Source organism: Cnephaeus nilssonii, assembly GCF_951640355.1.
Source record: "Cnephaeus nilssonii genome assembly, chromosome: 12".
Lineage (NCBI taxonomy): Eukaryota > Metazoa > Chordata > Mammalia > Chiroptera > Vespertilionidae > Cnephaeus > Cnephaeus nilssonii.
In genome coordinates this window covers 17,622,796-17,645,142 of record NC_137083.1, presented here as the reverse complement: position 1 = coordinate 17,645,142, position 22,347 = coordinate 17,622,796, and the positions used below count along the sequence as shown (strand labels likewise).

General features: G+C 37.3%; 1 protein-coding gene across 2 annotated transcripts; it reads right to left on the bottom strand.

Moving 5' to 3' along the window:
• Window positions 1-325: 325 nt before the first annotated feature.
• AGR3 (anterior gradient 3, protein disulphide isomerase family member) lies at window positions 326-15,423 on the bottom strand. 2 transcript variants are annotated; one of them, XM_079785729.1, is made up of 8 exons: window positions 15,254-15,423; window positions 11,964-12,099; window positions 8,291-8,354; window positions 3,790-3,842; window positions 3,194-3,270; window positions 2,902-2,965; window positions 2,436-2,519; window positions 326-903 (listed from the first exon to the last, which is right to left on the bottom strand). In XM_079785729.1, exons 2-8 carry the CDS (start codon window positions 12,067-12,069, stop codon window positions 854-856), a joined length of 498 nt encoding a protein of 165 aa, XP_079641855.1. In that variant the 5' UTR covers window positions 12,070-12,099; window positions 15,254-15,423; the 3' UTR covers window positions 326-853. The 2 variants fall into 2 exon arrangements, with proteins under 2 accessions (XP_079641855.1, XP_079641854.1); XM_079785728.1 differs by lacking the exon at window positions 15,254-15,423 and adding an exon at window positions 15,111-15,169.
• Between the last annotated feature and the right edge of the window lie 6,924 nt (window positions 15,424-22,347).

The window sequence follows — 22,347 nt, the reverse complement described above, 5'->3', positions numbered from 1 at the left end:
AATCAAATCCTATGGGTTGGGTAAATTTCGGTCTACCTCAAACATTCTCTCACTTCTGAGAATTACTCCCAGCAGATTCTGGGAAGTTTTTCCATTAAAAAATTAGGAATTTAAAGGAATAGAAGACATGGTGCGGATCCTCCAGAGCTTCCTGTGAAGAATTGAATTGGCAGTTGTGTGTTTGATAATTTCAGAAGGGATGTAACCCTCTCCTGCTAGTTACCTGGAAAACATTTTCAGTCCTCTAGAGGCAGTTACACTTTTCTTAAAATTATTGAAAGTACTATTATTACATATCCACCCAATAATTAGGGAAAACACATCGTTAAAATTTTTAAGTATATTTTTAATTTATTACAATTAGTTTTTAAATTTGAGGTAAGAAAAGAAGTAAATGGTTAACTCTGAAATATGCTGTTAAAAGTTCAAATAGCAAGTGTCTCCATTTGCTCTGGCAGCATGCCCATTACTTATGATTTATACCGGCAGGTTCAGTACAGTGGAGGAGCAGAATTAAGGTTAGGTTACATGGTGGAGGGACAGGGAGGTGAGGAAGTAAAGACAACCAGTGGTGTAGGTATCTATTCTTGAGGCCCTTTCTTAACCCTAATCTCACTCCCAGTTCGTGGTAAACTTCCTTTGCTACCGATGGAGACAGAAGTCAAGCTGCTACCACATTATTATGCTCAGGTTTTGACCTTTATTGAAATATAACTTTACCTTCATAAGAATATTTTAATCAGATTTAAAATCTAAATGATAACATTACAGAGTCCATATAGTTGCACATTTAGTATTAGTGAGTTCACCTGAAGGTCATCTTCATGACATTTGACCTCCTCGAGGTAATCTCTTATAACTCTGATTGAATAAGTTTCAATGCTTTCTTCATGTTTTCTATCACTGAAATAAAAACATATTATTCTGTTAGTAAATGAAAGTACCAGATATTATATTCTTTTAACCCCTGAAATCTAAAAATGGCCCATTTAAATTAATGGCTGTGAAAACATGGGAATTTATTTACAACATTAAAGAATATTATGCCTTCATGTACCTCATTTGAACTCCTGACATCCAATATAGTTCCTTTTCTCACACCTCACACACACACACACACACACACACACACACACACACACACTATGCTAAAGGCGTATATTTATATTTAGGGATTATACCATTCAGATAGGGTCAAATCAATTTTCTTTATGTTAAAATAAACAGTTTTATAAGAGATGTTTTGAGGGAGTGTCTATTTTTTAAATTAATAATTTTTTATCTATATCATTGGATTTGACATGCATAGTTGTCTTATCCTATTTAATAAAAGCCTAATATGCTAAGTGTCTGGTTGTCCAGTAGGCTGTTCAACCAATCAAAACATAATATGCTAATGATATGCTAAGGCCACTCAACCGCTCGCTATGATGTGCACTAACCACCAGGGGGCAGACGCTCTGACCAGTAGGTTAGCTTGCTGCTGGGGTCCAACTGATTGGGACTGAGTGAGATGGACCAGATATGCCCTGGAGCCCTCCTGTGGGCCCTCCCCACCTGGCCAACCTCCATGTCCTTCCCCAGCCCTGATTGTCCATTGGTGGGGTCTCTCAGCCTGGCCTGCACCCTCTCTCGCAATCTGGGACCCCTCGGGGGATGTTGGAGAGCCATTTTCAGCCCGATCCTGCAGGCCAGGCCAAGGGACCCCACTGGTGCACAACTTTGTGCACTGGGCCTCTAGTTAAACAAAATTGACAATGAATGTTGTAAAGATTAGATTAAAATCCCAAAACAGACTGCATCTCCTTGCTTATAGGCATTAAGAGGAGAGACAAAGATTTAATTATTACCACTTTGAGGAAATCATATATGATCGCTGATACCCACAGAATGAACTGGCTTTCTTAAAGTCTAATTTTAATGTATATTCTATTCGTTTTAGTGGTCTCCAAATTAGTGATTGTAGAAATTATTACACATCCCTTTTAATAAAGAGATTCTGAGGTACCTAGAAATTCTGATTTTGATGGGAGATAAGGATTTGTATTGTTTAAAACATATATTTTTATTGATTTCAGAGAGGAAGGGAGAGGGAGAGAAGATAGAAACGTCAATGATGAGAGAGAATCACTGATTGTCTGCTTCCTGCATGCCCCCACTGTGGATCAAGCCTACAACCTGAGCATGTGCCTGACTGGGAATTGAACCAAACCACAACCTCCTGGTTCATAAGTGGTCCCTTAACCACTGAGCCATGCTGGTCATGCAAGGATTTGCATTTTAAACACTACCACCACCATCTATCCCAGTGTTCTGATTTGTTGATAGTACTGCTTGTGGGGAAGCACTGATGTAGGGCATCATGGACCTTTTTGACCTTTCTAAAGTCAAGTGTCAGCTAGTCCCACTGTTCAAGATAATCTGTGAATGCTTACATATTGGTAAATCCTGTGGTTCATATGTATACAGTCTATTAGAGTATCTTCCAGTTATATCAGCTCTGACTGTTAAAGAAGGATCTGCAAAGAAAAAATAATTCACTAATGCATTATCTAAATGTTTTAAAAATCATTCTTGCCTCTTAATCTAAAACAAATAAATGTTAAACAAATTTATGATGAGTTAACATGAATTTTTCCATTTTAGTGTATCATAGTTTTCTGTCAATACAGTTTTGGAAACTTTACTGAAAGTTTATTGGGCTATTGGTTTAATAGCATCATTAGTTTTAAAAATATTTAAATTTATACATTATAGATGCAGTGAATTTCAATTTTAGAACCAACAAGAGCTATTATTTACTGGGTTAGACATGACTTCCTTTGAACTAGCATTTAAAAATAAATAAAATAAGAATGCTATTGATTTTGTAAACCTGATGGGATGAGATTATTCACATACCCACAAACATGATCCTAGGCACATATTGCCCATCTGGTGATAAATTTTTATCTGCAGTCTCATGCTAGGAAGAAAAGAAAAATAATTGGTATCAGATTTCATTGTTTTTGAAAATATTTTATATGAACAAGGTTTTCATTAAATTGTATATTTTTGCCTTTTCAAGTTCATATAATCTTTTATATCTACCAATTTTTTATACCTCTTTTTGTCTTAAAAATAGATTTTAAAAAAGGGATTTAAGCTTTCCATTGACTTGTGATATGAAGAAAACATTGTAGAGGTCAAGTACCATGAGATTCAGCATGATGAAATTATTCTGAGCCATTTCTTGTATTTCTTCATTTTGGGCAAACACTGTTTTGAGTGCTGTTGGGGATAACATAACATGAACACCAGTCAGCTTTAAGGATAAAGACATCTTCAATATCAATAACATAACAAAGTCAAACTAGTATTTTCTATTTGTTTGTGTTTATATCTTGGCTATAAACAGTTCATTAGCCTCTGGCCACTTTGTTTCTCACTGAGAAGCAATGATGGACAGTCTGCCAATGAAGATATCAGAGTATAATCCAATTTAATGAAGCAACCAATTTTATAATTTCAGGTAACACATTGGTGCAAATAACAAGTCCCCCCCCCCCTTTTTTCTGGTGGGAGGAAGAGGGAAATAAAACTCTAAAGAACATTTAAATATATTCAATAGATTGCTAACAATCATTGTAGTCTTTAAGCACTGAGTAAAATGGTGATATAGTGATATAGCAGTTGTCTTTTATTTTTTTATTTTTATGGGATTTCCTGAGCGCTGTCTTAACAATTTTTACCAGGTCGCTTTTTCTAGTTCTCTTGGAGCTATAATACGATCTGAGGAGCTGAAATTACCTTGGCAGTATTGACAATCCTCCAAGTGATGAATGACCATCAGTGGCTTGTTGCTAAACAGAAAGAGTGTGGAGTTGAGTCAGGTGACTAACTCTGAGTCAGAATGCACATTGAAATTAGCTTTAAGGTTTTAACACTTTCAACAAGATTTAGAGTGAAAATCTGATTGACACAGCATAGCAACATAGTCTGCAGTAGTGTTACCCAGTACATGGGCCCAGAACTTTAGCATCACCAGGTAGCTCAATAGAAGTGGGAATTCTCCCTCCCAGGCCCACTCAGGCTCTCTGGGGTGGGGTCCAGGAATCTGTAGCTTAACAAGCTCACCAGCAGATTGCTCTGCACACTGCAGTAGTTATAAGAATAAAAATCAATTCTGTCTCCAGAGATGAAAGGATATAATAAACAAGATATTAATTTCTAATGAACATCTGGTGTAAGAGTTCAGGAGAGTCAAAGTTTTTATTTCAGTTTTGGTGGTTTTTTTTTCTTCGTTTTCGCAAAAATGCTATTAATATTGGACTATTTTCACATCCTGTCATTCTTGTAACAACTCACAGTATACAAACAATCTCAGTGAGAGTTCCCTCTCTCGACATTTTTCTGTTTCATTTTGGTTTTAACTCTCTGAGAAAAAGTTTTTGTGGTAGCTAGTTGACTTTCCTGCTTGTTAGAGTTAGAAAGAAATTAGAATATTAACTATTATAAAAGGAGAAAGGAATTATGATTTAGATATAGAGGATGTTTTTAAAATAGGATTCTGGGTACAAAAAGAAATAGACCCTAATTAATGTATGTGCATTAAACCTAAATCTTTTTAAAAACAACAGAGATAATCATGTGAAATACTTGTCATTGAATAATCCTATTTTTAACTTTATTCTCAAAGTGTTAAATAGCAAACTTCGAATTGTTATTTTATTTAATCCTCAAACTTGAACTATAAGTGTATTTTAGGTAAGAATAAATCCTATAACTCACCTTTAAGATTTATGACATAGCTATAAAGCTAGCATTTGCCAACTGCAAACTTATTGGTGAAAAAGCAGACTAGAAATCCAATTAATCAAATATTATTCCTGCTTTTTAAGAAAACTAACCCTTAGAATATTTATTGACAGTTTTTTAGAGGCAAGTATAGAACTTGATTCTCGTAAGCATCAAGTGGTAATCTTCCTACTAGATAACTCTTGGTCTGGCTGAGCCTAGGTAGGTATAGATGTCCTGACACAGAACGGTTTAGCCGCCCAAGTCATTCTAATTTCTTCCCAGCATCTGCTCAGCAAGTGGCAACAGGGACAGATAATGTAGGGAAAGACATTGACATAACTCTTGGAAAATTAATTTTTGCATCAGATTTCTGGGCAATTGGAGTCCAAGGAAATATTTATCAAGACCACAGAAATTTCAGTGTTAACAGTTCAGCTATGAATAGGTTGTTTAGGCATTCAAAGCAAGACACTCTTTCATTTCAGGAAAAGCAGAGCAGTAATTCTGGCAGATACTGAAGTAGGAATAGTCTAAAAAAAGGGCTCTTTTCAGCAGAGACAAATCATATATATTTGAGGTTCTGCAGGCTGTGGGGTTTTAGTTGCAGCTCTCTAACTCTGCCATTATTGAACAAAATCAGCCATGGACAATATGTAACAAAATGAGTGTGGCTGTAATACAGTAAACCTTAATTTATGGATCCTTAAATTTGAGTATAATGTAACTATCATGTGTCCAAAATACTGCTTTCCTCTCTCTCTCTCTCTCTCTCTCTCTCTCTCTCTCTCTCTCTCTCTTTCTTTTTCCCTCCCTCCCTCCCTCCCTCCCTCCCTCCCTCCCTCCCTCCCTCCCTCCCTTCTTTCCTTCCTTCCAATAAATAAAGCCTTATTTTTTTAAAATATATATATCTTTATCAATTTCAGAGAGGAAGGGAGAGGGAGAGAGATAGAAACATCCATGATGAGAATTATTGATCTGTTGCCTCCTGCATGCCCCCACTGGGGATCGAGCCTGCAACCCGGCATGTGCCCTGACCAAGAATCAAACTGTGATGCTCAACCACTGAGCCACACCGGCCAGGCTAAGTTTTCTTTTGGTTAAAACTTTTTTAAAATGTAAAAATCATTATCAGTTCACAGATCAAATAAAAATAGGTGGTCCCTGGTCTAACAATCTCACGACTAGCCCACCAGAATATGAGAAACGAGTTGAGAAAGAGTAAACATTTTTGAATGCTATGCTTCCAAGATTCTCTAAAACCAGAGTCCACCAAGCCCAGTTTATCAGCATCATTTGGAGAATGATCTTTTAAAATTCTACATTTTTTTCTTTTAAAATGGGTTACAAATTCAAATAATTTAAAATCCAAAAGGTAAAAAAGTAAAAATTTTTCCTCCCACTCCTGCCTTCCAGAAGTAAACAATGTTACCATTTCTTATGTGTCCTTCCATGTACCTGAATATGTGTATGTGTGTGTACATGTATGTGTCCATGCTATGAATATGAATAAGCATATGTATGTTTATGTACATGTACATATTTCTGTAAATGGATATGTTTATGCAAATGAATATGTCAATAATGAATGAGTTGAGTATGTTCGTATGCATGCCCATGTGTATGTGTATGTATATATCCATTTCTTTTTTAAAAAAAGTACAAATACTAGTGCACTATACATACGTTTTTGCATTTTGCTTTTTTATCATAATGGTTCCTCCCGCATAGCATTCCCTGTGCTTCAGGATATAGATGTTCTTTAATTTAATTAGTCCATTGAAGATAGATATTTAAATGGCTTCCAATTTTTTTTTTGTGTTTAGATCATCTCCAAACAAAAACATTGCTTCGGTGATGTTATTTAAGATTTTACAGATAGGTAGGTACATGTCCAGAAGTTGAATTTCTAGGTCAAAGAGTATGTGCATGTGTAATTTTGATACAGTATAGGCTTTCCATAGAAGGACTGGGGTGAGGCAAGAAAGGCCCGTAGGGTGCAAAAGTTAAGTGTTTTATTTAGGCTTCCAAGGAACCTCTCTTACCTCACCCTTCTATCAGCCCTTCCCTACTCCAAGAATTTAAAGAATTAGTATTTTGCAATAGTATCTCCTAGTACCTTAATAGCTTCATTGTTATAATGAAACTAGAGGCCCAGTGCACGAAATCGTGCGGGTAGGGTCCCTAGGCCTAGCCTACAGTCAGGGCCATCTTCTGCCTGTTCGCCAGTCCCCAGGCCAAACGCCACCTCCACTGCCAGGTCTGGTAGGTGGTGGGCACACCCCGCAGCTTCCGTCAGCGCCACAAGCCCCAGTAGCAGGGGCAGCGGCGGTGGCTGCGCCCATGTGAGTGGCCCCGAGCGGGCAGCACGTTCCATCAGTGGCTGGCCCGGTGCAGTGCATGGAGGTGAAGTTGCTGGGGCCCACTTTTCTGCCAGCCTGAGCCCCCTAGCAGCCGGGGATGAGCTAGGGATCCCAATGGTCTGACAGCCTCCCGCCACCCACCCTGGTTCCCCGTTCACCATCGCTGATCCATCGGAGCCTGTGGACCAGGGGGAGGGACCAAGAGGTCAGCCGTTCTGTCAGCTTGCCAGTCCCCAGTCCCACCCCGCTGCCACCCACCTGCTTCCCTGTGGTTCCTCATTTGCCGGTGGGCAGGGGTCGGGGGATGGAAAAGGTGGGGGAGGGGAGGGACTAAGGGGTGGTCAATGCACCTCTTGGCGACTGGTCCAGTGGTCATTCCAATTGTTATGCTTATGGTCCCTGGCCTTTTATTATATAGGATCTTTGTAATTTATTATGATGAAATTTGAGGTATGAATCCAAATTTATTTTTCCCAGATTACTACTAACTTCTCTCTAACATTAATTTATTTTACATATTTTATCTCCCCTACCTCGATTTAAAATACTAGTTTATTGTGTAAACATTTTTCTGTAATATCCAGTTTTATTTTTATAATCTTAATTTTGATTTATTTACCAATATTATGTTGTTTTATTATAACTTTGCCAAATGTTTCATATCAACTAAGGACTAATTGTGGTGATTATAGACATCCTTGTCTTATTCAGATTTCAGTGGGACACTTCTTTTTAAAAAAATTAATTAAATTTTTTGGGTGACATTGGTTAATAATATTATGTAAGTTTCAGGGATACAATTCTATAATACATCATCTGTGTATTGTATATTTGTTTTTCCAGTAAGCATGATGTGGATTTTTTGCTGGGTTGAATAGGTAGGGGGTGTGCAGGAGGCAGTTGATCAACATTTTGCTCTTGCATAAATGTTTCTCTCTCTCCCTCCCTCTCTAAAAATCAATAAAAAATATTTTAAAAAAGAAATTAATTTAGAGCTTTTGTTTGTAAAAAACATTCTAATGGCAGCTCTTAGTTGCATGATAGTAGAGCAAATGCGTGTGATATCTTTTCAAAAGCTAACTTGCAAGGTTTTGGCTCTTCTGTGAGAGGTATCTATATGGTCTGTCAAAATTAACTGAGAGGTGTTTTACCTTTTTTGAATATGAAAGAGACCTTCTTCATAAGTTTGTACCCAAGTGATGTCATCTCCCCATCCTAGAATAGAAGAGAAATCAATGCATTAATTCAGGACCACAGAGGAGCTCTGAAGCAGGCATGTGACAAGTGGATATCTATCTACAGATACTTACTAGTAAGCTACCAAACAGTTGCCTGATATATGGTATAGAGGCTATCTATATATATAAAAGCCTAAGTGACCATTATGACAGAATGACTGGAACGACTGGTTGACCAGTCGCTATGATGTGCACTGACCACCAGGGGGCAGATGCTCAATGCAGGAGCTGCCCCCTTGTGGTCAGTGTGTTCCCACAGCCAACTTCCAGCAGCTGGCCAACCGCCCACGGTCCCTCCACCCCTGGCCAGCCAACCTCTCGCAGTCCGCCCCCAACCCGTGTACAAATTTGTGCACTGGGCCTCTAGTATAATTATAATTAGATATGAAGAGGTGGTATCCTTCCAGATCATAGGGCTGAGATTTTGTGATTGTGTTTCAACCCTCAAGATCCATGGCCTTGAACCCAGTAAGTGCTCAATAAATGCTATTATTAGTGATGACTGAAAGGACATCTCTGGACTGTGCAAAACCTCTGGTTTCAGAATGAACAGCAGGAAATAACAGTTAATCTTTGTACACTTTGTAAGTCTAGTAGAAATACCTTTGGACCATACCATATAGTGCCCTTGTATTTTGAGTGCCAAGAAATGCTGACCCCTTCTAAGTCCTTAAACATAGCGAAAATGGAAAAAGGAATTCCAAATTTTTGCTTCAATATTTTGATTCGGAAAAACTTCTGGTGTTTCATGGTTGAGACACACAATAAACACAGGTGTTCTGGAAGCATTCAGAAGAATAAAGGCTAGAGAAACAGAAAGCAATGAACAGAGAGAGATCCACTAGCTTTTAAAAAAGTGATACAGGTAGTTGGGAATGTATATTAGAGATTAAAGAATAAGATCATTGAGGAGAAGAACCCACAAAAAACATTCAGAAATACTACAGGGTATTTTCAGGAAGTGTCTTGGTTTATGGATAAGAAAGATTGAATCAACTTGAAAATAGAAATATTTCTAGGCTAATTTAGACCCAGATTTTCTTGTATATTTCCCATGTTGTCAGACTGCAGTTTCTGATTTTGATACCATCGCTACAAGATGGCCAAAAATTATGAAGCAGAATTATAAAGTAAGATAAACACATTTCCATGATTTTTGCTTGTTGGTTTGTTTTTGCTTTGTTTGCTTTTTGGATTAAAATGTAATTCACATGCAAATACAATTTATCCATTGAAAGTGCACTTTTTTTTGTATGTACACAAAGTTGTGCAACCATCACCATCATCAATTCTAGAATATTTTCAGAGCTTCAAACAAAACCCCTGTACCCTTTAGCTATCACCCCCTCATCCCACCTTCTCTCCCAGCCCTAAAAAATACCGAATCTACTTTATGTCTCTATACATTTCTTATTCTAGATATTTCATATAAATGGAATCATACAATATGTAGTCTTGTGACTGGATGCTTTTACTTAATATAATGTTTTCAAGGCTCATCTGTGTTGTGTCATGTATTATCACTTCTTTCCTTTATATGGCCAAATATTATTCCATTGTATGGATATACCCCATTTTATTTATCCACTCATCAGTTGATGGGCACTGGGGTTGTTTCTACTTTTTGCCTTTTATGAATAATGCTGCTGTGAACATTAGTATACAAGCTTTTGTGTGAATATATTTTTATCTTGGGCTATCTACTTAGGATTAGGATTGCTGGGTCACATGGTATTTACATTTAATCAGTTGAAGAACTGTCAGATTTTTATTCAAATGATTGCACTATTTTGTACTCTCACTAGTAATGTTATTGACTTGTTTTTGCCTGATTTTAGTAACTTAACATTGGAAGACATATTATGTTGGTTTAATACCCCTTCTATCTGTAATAATCCTGAGTTTCTTTACAGCTTTGCTCAAACCTATGTAGTAACTTCACACCATATTTTGCACTAAATAAGAGTAATTCAGAAACAGCCAGTGAGACTTGGATCCTATTTAATTTTTCTATTCTGTGGTAAATATCATTCAATGATGGAATTTCAGCAATGGGAGGAATTACTATTCTCTGCTCCTGTTCAACTTAGTCCCACAAACAGTAGAGGAACATCTGCTGTATGCCTTACTCCTCTAGCACTGGGTATGTAAAGGTGAGATAACATAATCCCTGCTCTCAGGAAATTCACTGTAGAGGAGCCATATTGGTTATACACTTGGTCTCATAATCACAATAGGCCAAAGGTGATACTGAGCTTCAACTCTCTTCAATGTCTTGATTCATTACCATAATTCTATTTTTAGCTATGATAAGTTTAGTATTCCACTCAAGACTACTGAGCTCATTGCTTTATAACTCTTGTGTTTATACAGAGAGATTCATGATAAATTATACTTAGGAAAATATTTTCTTTTTTTAATTTACTTCTTTTTCAAAACTTGCTAGTCTTTTTAGTTTATAGTTTTTGTGGTTTTGAACTAAAGTAGAATGAAATAACTTGGCTGAACTTTGATGGGTAATTGGCTAGTGCTCAATACATCTGTTAAGAAATTACAAACTTGGAAAGTCAATATTTTAAAATTTGAAATTATGTTATAATCAGTCTCCATTTGTTTGCTCCATTCATATACTATTCCAAGTAGTGGTCAAGTGTTTTGAGGTTTGTACTACTATTTTTAAATTAGCTATATGGAGACAAATGATTTTTCTCCTATTTTTGTTACCTGGAAATGTAGGAGCTGATTTTGAGAATTTTCTCTATAAACTGTTTCTTTACAGATGAAGATATATTTGTTTTTTAGGTCAAAGGAAAGTACTAAGTACAAAATAGAAACGTTTTCTAAACATGTAGCCAATGATAGACCTGGATTATGATGTCAAAAACCACTGCAGTTGTTTTTTTCGAGTCAATATAGCAAACATTGGTTACCCAAATTTTTCAGAGGATGGAATAAAATATAATTTCTGGGGATTCTGGTATAAAATCATTCCAAATTATTATTTTTGCATGAGTAGAAGACAGGGAATTGGAGCAGATTTTGAGAGGTCTTAATTCCCTTTAAGATATCAATATGACACATCCATTATTATTTTCTAGGACTCTGGTTACCAAAGTTACAGGCCACCAAACCAATTCATCACTATTTCTATGAACACTATAGCAAATTATTACTGGTTTTCAGTTGCTTTGATTCACTCCTTTTTTTTTTTTTTTTTACTTAAAAAATATATGTTTTTATTGACTTTAGAGACAGAGGGAGGGAGATGGAGAAAAACATCAATTGGCTGCCTCTTGCACGGCCCCTACTGGGGATTGAGCTGGCAACTCAAGCCCTACCCGGAAACTGGTTGCCTCTTGGTGTGTGGGTCAATGCTCAACCAACTGAGACACAACAGCTAGGGCTGGTTCAGTCTTTAAAATCAACTGGTCTTTTCTGGGTTTTGTTTTTGCCTACTTTAATGTGGTAAACAACAAAATATTCCAGTTAATGGAGTTTGCTTTAAATGTAAAATATGGATAAGAGACTAGGAATTTGAAAACCATCCAAATGGCTGAATTTAGAGAATAAAATGAGATTCTAGTACCTCTTGAGAGTGTCTGAGGAGGCCTCTTCTCTTTTTTGATGGCAATGGCAAGGTTGGAAGAAACTGCAACCAGGAAGAGGCAGAGGGCCAAAGCCGAGTGTAACATCACGTGTTCTCGAGAATCCCTCAGAAGAAGCTAGGTGGTAGAAAATAAGGTTCAGAATCTAGCAGGTTACTTCAGGCAGTCATTTAAGACTCAGACAGCTTGCTCTGCTTGTGTGAGTTGACATGGTACAACCTCCCAGAACTCTCATTCACTTGCTATTTATAAAATATTTAAAAAATGCTTCCAACTCAATAATGTCCACTTGGTGAAAAGCCACATTCTGGGCATGCTGGGAGCTGTACAATGACGTTGAAAGAAAACTGGATTGGGGCGCTCAAAGCTCACATCTGACTGTGCTTTAGTACTCACAGCACTACAGTGAAGCTCATATGAGATCAGGTTTATTAAAGGCCTTTCAACTCTAAAGTGCAATGCAAAGGTGACTTTTGGCATGCATGCGTATTCCTTTGACTCTTCTTGATCTCTGTGCCAAGATAATAAGATTAGGCATGAACACTATTGCTTACAATTGAGTTCAGAGGGAAAAATAGAATATGGAGATTCTTGTTTTTCAAGTCTTCTGTAGTCATTCATCATTTTCATTCTTCCATCAGTGACTCAGCCTTTTGCCCTTCAGCTTACAAACCAGCTCTTTTAGCAATCAAGTTTATTGTCACATTGCTATAAATTAAATACAAGTGTAAAGAAGAACAGGCTTGCTGCATCTATAGTTATCCCTTGGTGAGCTAGGATTCAAATGGATTTTTAAGTCAATATACTGTCCCTTATTCTCTGCACTTTAAGATATAATCAAAAGTCTAGAGTTGGATCTGAGCTGGACTTCAACCACTTGATAAATATCTTACATGATATGTTTAATGCTTGTTAGATGTACAGTTAAAGCATTTGTGGCATATAAAACCCATGTGAAAAGTAGTTAACATGTGCAGTTTTTAAATCACTGCAAAATATAAAATAAATGTACAGACATCATTCATGTTTATTTAAAACTAGAGGCCCGGTGCACGGAATTTGTGCACGGGGGGGGGAGGGTTGTCCCTCAGCCCAGCCTTTGCCCTCTCACAGTCCGGGACCCCTCAGGGGATGTCCAACTGACGGCTTAGGCCCAGGGAGTTGGCCTAAGCTAGCAGTCAGACATCCTTAGTGCTGCTGCGGAGGAAGGAGAGGCTCCTGCCACTGCCACTGCACTTGCCAGCCGTGAGCCGGACTTCTGGCTGAGCAGTGCTCCCCCTGTGAGAGTGCACTGACCACCAGGGCGCAGCTCCTGTGTTGAGTGTCTTCCCCCTGTTGGTCATCACGCGTCATAGCGACCGGTCATTACGCCGTTCGGTCAGTTTGCATTTAGCCTTTTATTATATAGATTCCTTCAGAGAAGTTTTCCTGTGAACTTACATTATTTAATAGTGAATTCCCCACCAAAATAAGAGAATGACCATTTGCAATTCTGCACAAACATGAATATTGCTATATGTAACTGTATTAGGCATTGTGGTAAATTGAAAGATTAATAAGACAAATGCACCTTAAAATAACTTACTGTTTGACAGTGTTAAAAGGTTCATTATATATTATAGCAATCATAGTCATGGAGAGAACAATTTGGTGGTGGGAAGTTTATAGATTCTAGGGTTCTCTCGAGATGCTTTCTTATTCCCCTCATCTAGTATCTTTTCCTTGTCAGTGGTCTCTCCCTGCAGTCCCCCTCTGTTTAAATCATTTCCCTTCCTAATTTGCAATGAACCCATTTTTTAATTTCTTTGTGCTTAATTATTAAAAAATCCTGTTAAAAAAGAACCACAGTGCCCGTTAAGAATGACAAGTCAGGTTCTTATAAGTTATTAATACCATGAAGCATTCAGAATGCCTTCTTGTACTTTAAGGACTGGTCATCTTATACCTTAAAGACTGAAACAAAGGAAAGGGAGATTTAGTAGGGAAAAGAGGCAGCTGAATCGGGATCACAGAGTCCAAGGTGGGGAGGGTAGTTTCAATTTTCTCTGAAAATTGCAGCAGAGAAATTGAAGCAACCATCTAGGGCAGGGTCTTAAGCTTAATCCAGTGACCTCTCAAAAAGTCTATGATTGAGTGACAGGAGGCTCAAAACACCCTGAAATTCTGCGTAAAATTTTATGGGCCTCAGTTCATTTTCCTGGGGAAGATGCCTGAAGATCTGCCTGAAGATTCTCGCAAGGGCCTCAGGTAGAAAGCAGAGTTAGGGAAGCTAATCTGAAGGCAGCATCAGGAAAGGTTCTCTGTGGTAGAGACAGAGAAGTAGGTGAAATCTATATTGAAACAGAGAAAGTGTAACTTCATGCCTTCCTGACTGAGAGCTGCCAAGTTTATAGTAGAATGGGAATCACACTTTTCTTTTCAAATTTTAAGTTATTATGTATTACTATTAAAGACAGTTCTTAAAAAAATCAAAATATTGAATTTTTGTTTGACATTCTCTGGTAAAAGAATGTAAAATAGATATTAAATATATTCTATTATAAAGCTGATCAATTTATATATTTTTTATTTTCGGACGAACATGTTTTCCTTGGGAAAACAGAATGCTGACTACTGAGGGTTCCCTAACGCCAGGTGCAAGGTTAAGCTGCTTGGGGAACCAATGGCAACGCCATGGTGACAGCCTTACAGCAGCCTACAGCAGTGCACTCAGGAGGCAATAACCTGATGTCTACAATTAGATGTTATAAACATTGGCCAGTGAGCATCTCATGACACTAATATTTTACTTTTCAAAAGTAAATTAACATAAACCATTTACTTAGATGTCATATAAAATTTCTATTTTAAAAATAAAACAACATTTAAAAGAAAACAGGGAAAAACAAGTGTTACTTGTAGCATACTTTTTTGAAGGATCATTTTTGGTCAATGCTAGTTTATTACAACACCATTAATAATAGAAAATAAAAGCACGAAGCCAGCAAAGGAAATCCAGTGCATTAAAATAAAAATATACAATTTCATGGAACGTTCCCTACCCTTTACTGAAGACCTCACGTTGGAATAGCAGTACGTGGAATACTTAAATATAGCAGAGCTTGAACACTGATTAAATAATTGCTTACCTGAACTAGCCAGTGCTCTTGCTGGAAGTGTATTCTGGATGTTTCTGGTTAAAAATGGGCGTGGATTTATAGACCTCGACAAGCACACACACCCACACCTCTGCCCTGCAGCCCCACCTGCATGGAAACAAGAGCACACTCACCTGCAAACTTACAAAAACAGGGTTGTCTAAAGAACCCCGGACTTTTCTCCAGTTCTCATGCTCCTCACGCTAAAAACACGTCTCTTGTTCTCTAAATTCAGATTGAGTGTCCTTCTAAAATGAGGCCAAATACAACCTTTGGGATTTTTCTTCTTCTCTCTTCTACCTTTTACTTCCCAAGGTAACTTAATGTTTGGCTGGAGTTCAACACCAGAAAAAAAAATCAGGGGGGAAGAAAGGAACTGGTCTGAATGCAGGAACTGTGTGTATACACCATTGTTCTCAATGAAAGTTCAGCGAGGCTTGCAGATTAGATATAAAGCAAACAGAAATTCCTAAGGGTTACTCTGTTGACAGGAATGCAATTAACAGCTAAAGCAACCAGGTCCTTTTCAACCGAGAGAGAAAAGAAAACACTGTTTTAGAATTCAACATTTTTATAATTTGATTACTCTTTACAGTCTTTCTAGAAAACCCTTTACCTTGCTATGCAAAAAAAAAAAAAAAAAAAAAAAGGAAAACAGGCAATTAGATAAGTGTGATTATATTTATCTAATAGTTAGATTTAAAATTTTTTTTATAATTCATAATTATGGTCCAACATCTTCCAAGTATAGAGTTGTGTCAAAAAAAAAGTAAATTTCTCTTTTGCCTTCAGTACTGAGTTTCCTTGGGCACCCCACCCAACACACACACACACACACACACACACACACACACACACACCTCTCAAGTTCCACTTCCCCAAGTTAATCACTGTTAAAATGATCTAGGGTAAGGTTACCAAATCTGCCCCATCTGTTTTTGGACAACGCAGGAGCTAAAAATTGTTTTTACATTTTTAAATGGTTGGGGGGAAAAATCAAAGGAAGAATGATATTTTGTGACATTTGAAAATTACGGAATTGAAATTTCAGTGTCCATAGTGGAGATTACTGGATGGAGCCCGGCCGAGTTCCTTCCCTTAGGTTTTGCCTATGGCGACGTCTGCACAGTAACTGCAATGCTGAGTCGTAGGACAGGGACTGTGTGGCCTGCGCGCCCTAAAATATTCACTGTCTGGCCTTTTACAGAAAATGTTTGCTGATCCCTAATCAAGGATATTGTTCCATAAAGTTTTCTTCCTTCTTTTCTCCTTCCCTTCTCTTCCTCCCTTGATTTTCTCCTCCCTCCTTCCCCTCTTTCTCTCCTTTTGTCTAATTACTCAGTAAATTAACACATGCACTGCTTAAGAGCTTGTCTTGCTTCTGACATGGAAGTGAGTGTGCTTCCTGTATTTTAACTTTAGACATAGTGCAGGTTTGATTGACCCTGTTAAGAAAGGAGCCATTAGGTAATTCCTACGCTACATCTCTCAAAATCAGGAATGCTGGGTTTTGTTCTCTATAGATGGACAAATGGGCTTTCTCATTTCACATAGGATAGTTATAGTTTTCCTCACTGAACCTTCCTCTGATCCCGAGAGGAAGCCCACATAGCCAGGTTGTAGTATTCTAGTTCTATCCCACTGATTTGTGGATTTGTTTAGATCCTGCTTCCTTTCTTATGAAGGCCTTTCAAAAGGAACCTTCCTGGGACAGGCTATTCAAATGGAATTCTAACTGCTGATGGGTAATGAACTTGACCTACAATTTTAATTTGAAGTCCAGAATTTGCAAAGCGAGGAGTGAGCTGGGCAGTGATTCATGTTTTCCTCTTGCAGAGGAGGGTGGGAACACTTTCACCTTGTTCTTGACTGGGAGCGGTTTACAGAAAAATCTCAAAAATGCCTGATCTCCCTGTTCAACTCCTGACATACTATCTATTTTAGTGGATAATGAGAAGAGAATGAGAAAGAAGTCAAGTACCTAACGGGTAGTGAAACTAGGTCCCACGGTGTCTGAGCTGATCAACATTATTGATTGATTCTCTCCCACTAAGTGTGACCATGTCATATATTTTCTAAACCAGGGCAACTTTGAGAATAAAAAGAGATAATAATGTTGATTGGAATTACATAACTTTTTAAAAGAATTTATTTTTAGAGAGAGAAGAAGGAAGAGGGGGAGAGATAGAGAAAAAAACATTGATATGAGAGTGAAACATTGATGGGCTGCCTCCTACATGTCCCCTACTGGGGGATCAGGCCCGCAACCCAGGCATGTGCCCTGACTAAGAATTGGACCAGCAACCTTTCAGTGCACAGGATGATGCCCAACTAATGGAGCCACACCAGCCAGGGTGAATTACAACATTTTAAAATAATATTTGAAACATGTATAGGCCACGTAAAACTGTTTTTGTACTATAATAGATCACAAATAGTTCTATTAGAGGTTATTCTTAACAGTAAAAAATTTAAAAGTACAACATGTACATTATGGCAAAAAATTATTCTTTGTATATGTTTATGTTAATTAGTTTATTAACCATACTTGTCTCTGATACCAGGTGGCTGGCATTTTTCTAAGTATTTTTCTGGCATTATCAGTCTTTTTTTTTTCAATGAGATCTTATATTTACTTTTTCATAAAATTGCCTTCAGTCTTCTACAAAGTTGTCCTTATGTAAGTATATTTGGGATTTTCATCAGCTTCAATTGGCACTTTCTCTGTAGACCATACTATTTTTAATTAAGAAAATACTCTTGCCCGGCCAGTGTAGCTCAGTGGTTGAGCATCCACCTGTGAACCAGGAGGTCACGGTTTGATTCCTGGTCAGGGCACATGACTGGGTTGTGAGTTCTGTCCCCAGTAGGGGGCATGCAGGAGGAAGCTGATCAATGTTTCTCAGCATTGATGTTTCTACCTCTCTCTCCCTCTCCTTTTCTGAAATTGATAAAAAAAAAATATTTTTTAAAGGAAAATACTCTTTCTGTAGGAGCTTGGTTACCTGGTAAGCCTGAGAAAATTTATTTCAATGGAGGATAGTTTCAAGTCTAATTTTAATCTTATTGAAAAATTACCTTAAATACTGACTTTAGTATCTGTTTAGAGTCCCTTCTTCAAGAGAATTTTATAAGATAAAACATGTAAAATAAGTTATTTCTCTTTATCATTATTTTAAATGTTTCATTAAATTTCCAAGCTATAAAATTGTAGTTCCTTTCTATTTCATTATATTCAGAAACAGAATATAAATTTATTCAATTTAATAAAGACTCTTAGTAAATCAAGACATTCCATACTTGGGGCTACTTTTTTCAAGAGTAGTGACACCTACTTTTATAAGATTAATTGGTCATATAGTCATAAATTCAATTTAGAGTTAGGATTACCTATCCACTTTCTGTATGTGTGTGTATATGTGTGCTTGTCCATCTTTATGCTTATGTCTGAGTGTCTCTCAGAATATATATAAAAAATACACAGTAGAAAAAGGCCAACAGTAGAAAATAGATCTTCCTCCCATCCATATTCTAGTCTATGAGTCTCCTAAGTAGAGGCAATAATTATCAACTTCTTCAGCCTTCTTCCAGAAATATGTTCTCTGTATTCAAGCATGTCCTTATCCAGTTATTACCTATGTATTTATCTATTTATCATCTCTGTATATACCTACCTATGTATTTTTTTATTATTAACTCAAATGGTGCCGTTCTATCAATACTTTTAATGCTCTACTTTTGTTTAATACTAGTGCATATCAGAACGGGTATTTATGAAACTATTTAGTAAATCAAAAAGAAAGAATATTCTGTAGAGAAATTTTATCTGTATTTTCTAAGACTTGTAGATGCAAATATTAACTTAAATGTGGTGGTTTCTGGGGACAAAAGACATACCAGATGTTTGGATTAAAGGAATAGATATCTTCAGGAGTTGTTATTTTATGCTAAATGTTTAAAATCATAGTGTTTTTATAAGCCTGTCATGGTCAGTGTCTGCAATCTATAGATTCCTGCTCTGTCAAGAATGGTTACATTTCCCATTGCAAAGTAATAACCCTTTCGTTAAGCATCTCAAGTCTCTTTTTCAGGTTAGTAAAACAAAACACATCGAGGTCATGTAGTATTTTCACAATATGAATGTAAATGGAATTTATTCCTGTCCATGGTTCTTGTCTTATGGGCCAGATAAGATTAAATAGAATTGTGAATGCGGCTTTTGGATTAAAGACTCAAGTCCTTCCATTAGGCTCTTACCTGTAGCCTGCGGGGGTAAGATTTTATGTTGACCCATAAAATCCCTGGACTGGCCACTCAGTTTCCCCAGGTCCAGTTGGGAGAGAGCCAGTTTTGGAAATTATGGGTGAAATTAAAATGGAGAGTGCACTCTGGCTGGGTAGCTCAGTTGATTAGACCGTCATCCAGATGTGCCAAGGTTGTAGGTTCAATCCTTGGTCTGGGCATATATAAGAATCAACCAATAAATGCATAAATAAATGGGACAACAAATTGATCTCTCTCTCTCTCTTTCTCTTTCTTTCTTTCTCATCAGTAAGTTAAAAAAATATATTTGGGAAAAAATGGAGAGTTCAGAGTTGGGAAGTAGCTATGGCAAGTCTGCCAAGGTATCCAAAAATGGTTTTCAAATGGGTGAAGAGCAGTTCAGACAATGGGACAAAGAAAGCAGAGCCAGTGTGTCCCAGGACCAGGGAAGGAGAGGTGTAAGCAGTGGGCCTGGGGGGTAAACAGGGGTGGGGTGCATGGGCCATGTGTGGGAGGGACAGCTGGCTCCATTCAAAGGGCTGGAGAGGGTGTGGATATGGCCTTGTCATGAGGTTAGAGAAGAAAGAAACTTAAGATGGCAAATAGAATGTTTATAATGAGATACATTTGAATTTAAAAGCTTATGATTTAATCTTTAAAAACTAAATTATATTCATAAGCTGCAGCCATGAAAGCACCAGACCACAGAGTAAATTACGTTTCTAGGGGAATTATACATCTTTGTGCAGGGAATCGCTTTAGTTTCATAACTTCAAAAAGAATTAATAGAAGAATGGACCCTGAAAGAAGATATAGCTCCTCCAGCCAATCTTTCATTTCATAAAGCCAAATGTAATACTTGGTCAGGGTTCTTAGGGACAAAGTATTATACATACAAATCCACTGTGGAAATTAATGCTTAAAGACATTCTACAAGTCAACTAAATTGCTTATTATATTTCCTAAGTGCAGACTTAGATTTTGTGTGCTTGATGAGTGAACCACACACTAATGATCCTCAGTCCTGCTGAAGCTCTTTATTTTCCATTTTGTTTCAACTAATACAGGATACTAATTTCCTATTTTAAATGAGCTATTTATCCCTTTTAAAGAATTACTATACTAAATGCTTATGGTTGCTTACTTAGGACTATTTTTCTCTCATACAGGCCTCTTTTCTGAAAGACACTGATTTTGTTCAGATGGTCCCTTTTCTCTGTGCTGTTGTATATTTAGGGGAGGTGGGCCCCATGGAGACACTTTTGATCGTCACGGAATGATTTTAAGCACCCTTCAATGCATAGGACAGCTCCCACAACAAAGAATTATCCAGCCCGAATGTCAGTAGTGCTGTGGTTGAGAAACCCTGGTCTATTTTAACCCAATCACGGTGGCCCCACTTCAAACCAGTGTTGGTTTAGCCTGAGCCTGCAATATGATTCTCACCAATAAAATGTGAGGGGAAATAAAGCAAAGTCCCCCACCCCTTAATAAAATTCAATAAAGTAAAGAAAATGCCCCCTTTTCCATTGTAGATAGTCTTGCCTGGATGCAATGGATGGAACGGTGGCAGTTATAATGAGGGAGGTTATGATGGACTAAATTGATGTGCTTTAACATTCCTGATAGAATGATGAAAAGAATCCGTGTGTGTGTGTGTGTGTGTGTGTTTAAATATCAGACTCACTGTTTTAACTATTCTTGGAACCATCAGGACTTAAGGGCTTATTCTATAAAAGGATACGTTTGTTTCTATTGTTGAAGACAGCTAAGTGAGAGTCTTCTGTCACTTAGCAGCATTCTCATTCATACAATTATGTAGAATCTGTTTGTTTCATAATTAAACTCTTAACCTTTTTTGACATTTCGTTTCACAGGTTTCATTTCTCATTGGCATTTCTCTTATGTCATATCCTTCTCATGGATTTTTTTGGGTTTATTTTATAGAATTTTAGAGCAAGAGTATGTGGGTGATATATATCGATCCGTGTAAGTCTGGAATGTCTTTCTGTTCCTCTCATGGGAGTGAGAGCTTGCTCAGATATAAAATTATTTGTGGTTCATTTAATTCTGGATGTAGCTGATAAGTGTTCTGCTTGTTTACGGTCTTCTCTGTTTAGTGTTGAGTGTAGAAGACACATTTGAGGCCAATTCGAGTCTCTTGAAATTAAAACAAATTAATGAAGATATTGTAAAGTATAAATTTCTACCCTTTCATTTTGCCTGGAACTCAATGAATTTGTTTAACATAAACACCCAAATCTGTGTTCAGTTTCTAGAAGTGCTTTTTTTTTTTCTTATTTGGTAGCTGGTTATTGATTTAACATATTTATAGATTTCATTTCCTAAATATATATATATATATATATATATATATATATATATATATATATATTCATCTCTTAAGCCTTCGTTAGAGGCCAGAATTCCTCAAGTTTGTTTTCTAACTAACTGGCTTGATTCTTGTAGTGTCTGATTTATTATTAATTCTTCCATTTATAGTAGAAAAGTTAGCAAGCACACTTTTCAGTTATAAACCTCTTTCTGTTTTTAAATGTTTCTCTGTTTATAACTACGGATACTGTTTTTCTACATGTAAGGTCGGGCGCCTCTGTGAGATGTGTCCAGCCAGGTGTGAGGCCTGGGAGTGACTGCAGGTTCCCAGGCCTGACTTACACTGTGGGTGCCTTTGTGGCACCCCCACTTTGTGAAGACTCTGAGGTTCACTGTTTTTCTGGAAACTCCAGCAGCGTTGAAACGTACTGCCACCCACCACCCCCTCACTTAGCCTTCGTTTCAGGCGTCACTGCAAACTTTCCAGAGAGGTCCCTTCATGTATGCCCCTCAAGGCTTTCCTTCATCTATTTTAGATCCTGGGCATATCTTCCCTTCTTCCATCCTGATGATCTTGCTTGTACTATCTTAGAGAGATTCTTTGAATATTCGGTTTGGCTGACTATCCCTT

What these genes read in the sequence shown, in the direction of transcription:
- AGR3 (XM_079785729.1), bottom strand. Translation starts at nt 12,069, where the DNA reads ATGTTACACTCGGCTTTGGCCCTCTGCCTCTTCCTGGTTGCAGTTTCT. An exon ending in TCATCATGCTGAATCTCATG is followed by an intron (nt 2,966 to 3,193) that starts GTACTTGACCTC and finishes TTTTCTTCCTAG; the next exon opens with CATGAGACTGCAGATAAAAA. An exon ending in GCCTAGGATCATGTTTGTGG is followed by an intron (nt 2,520 to 2,901) that starts GTATGTGAATAA and finishes TTTTCTTTGCAG; the next exon opens with ATCCTTCTTTAACAGTCAGA.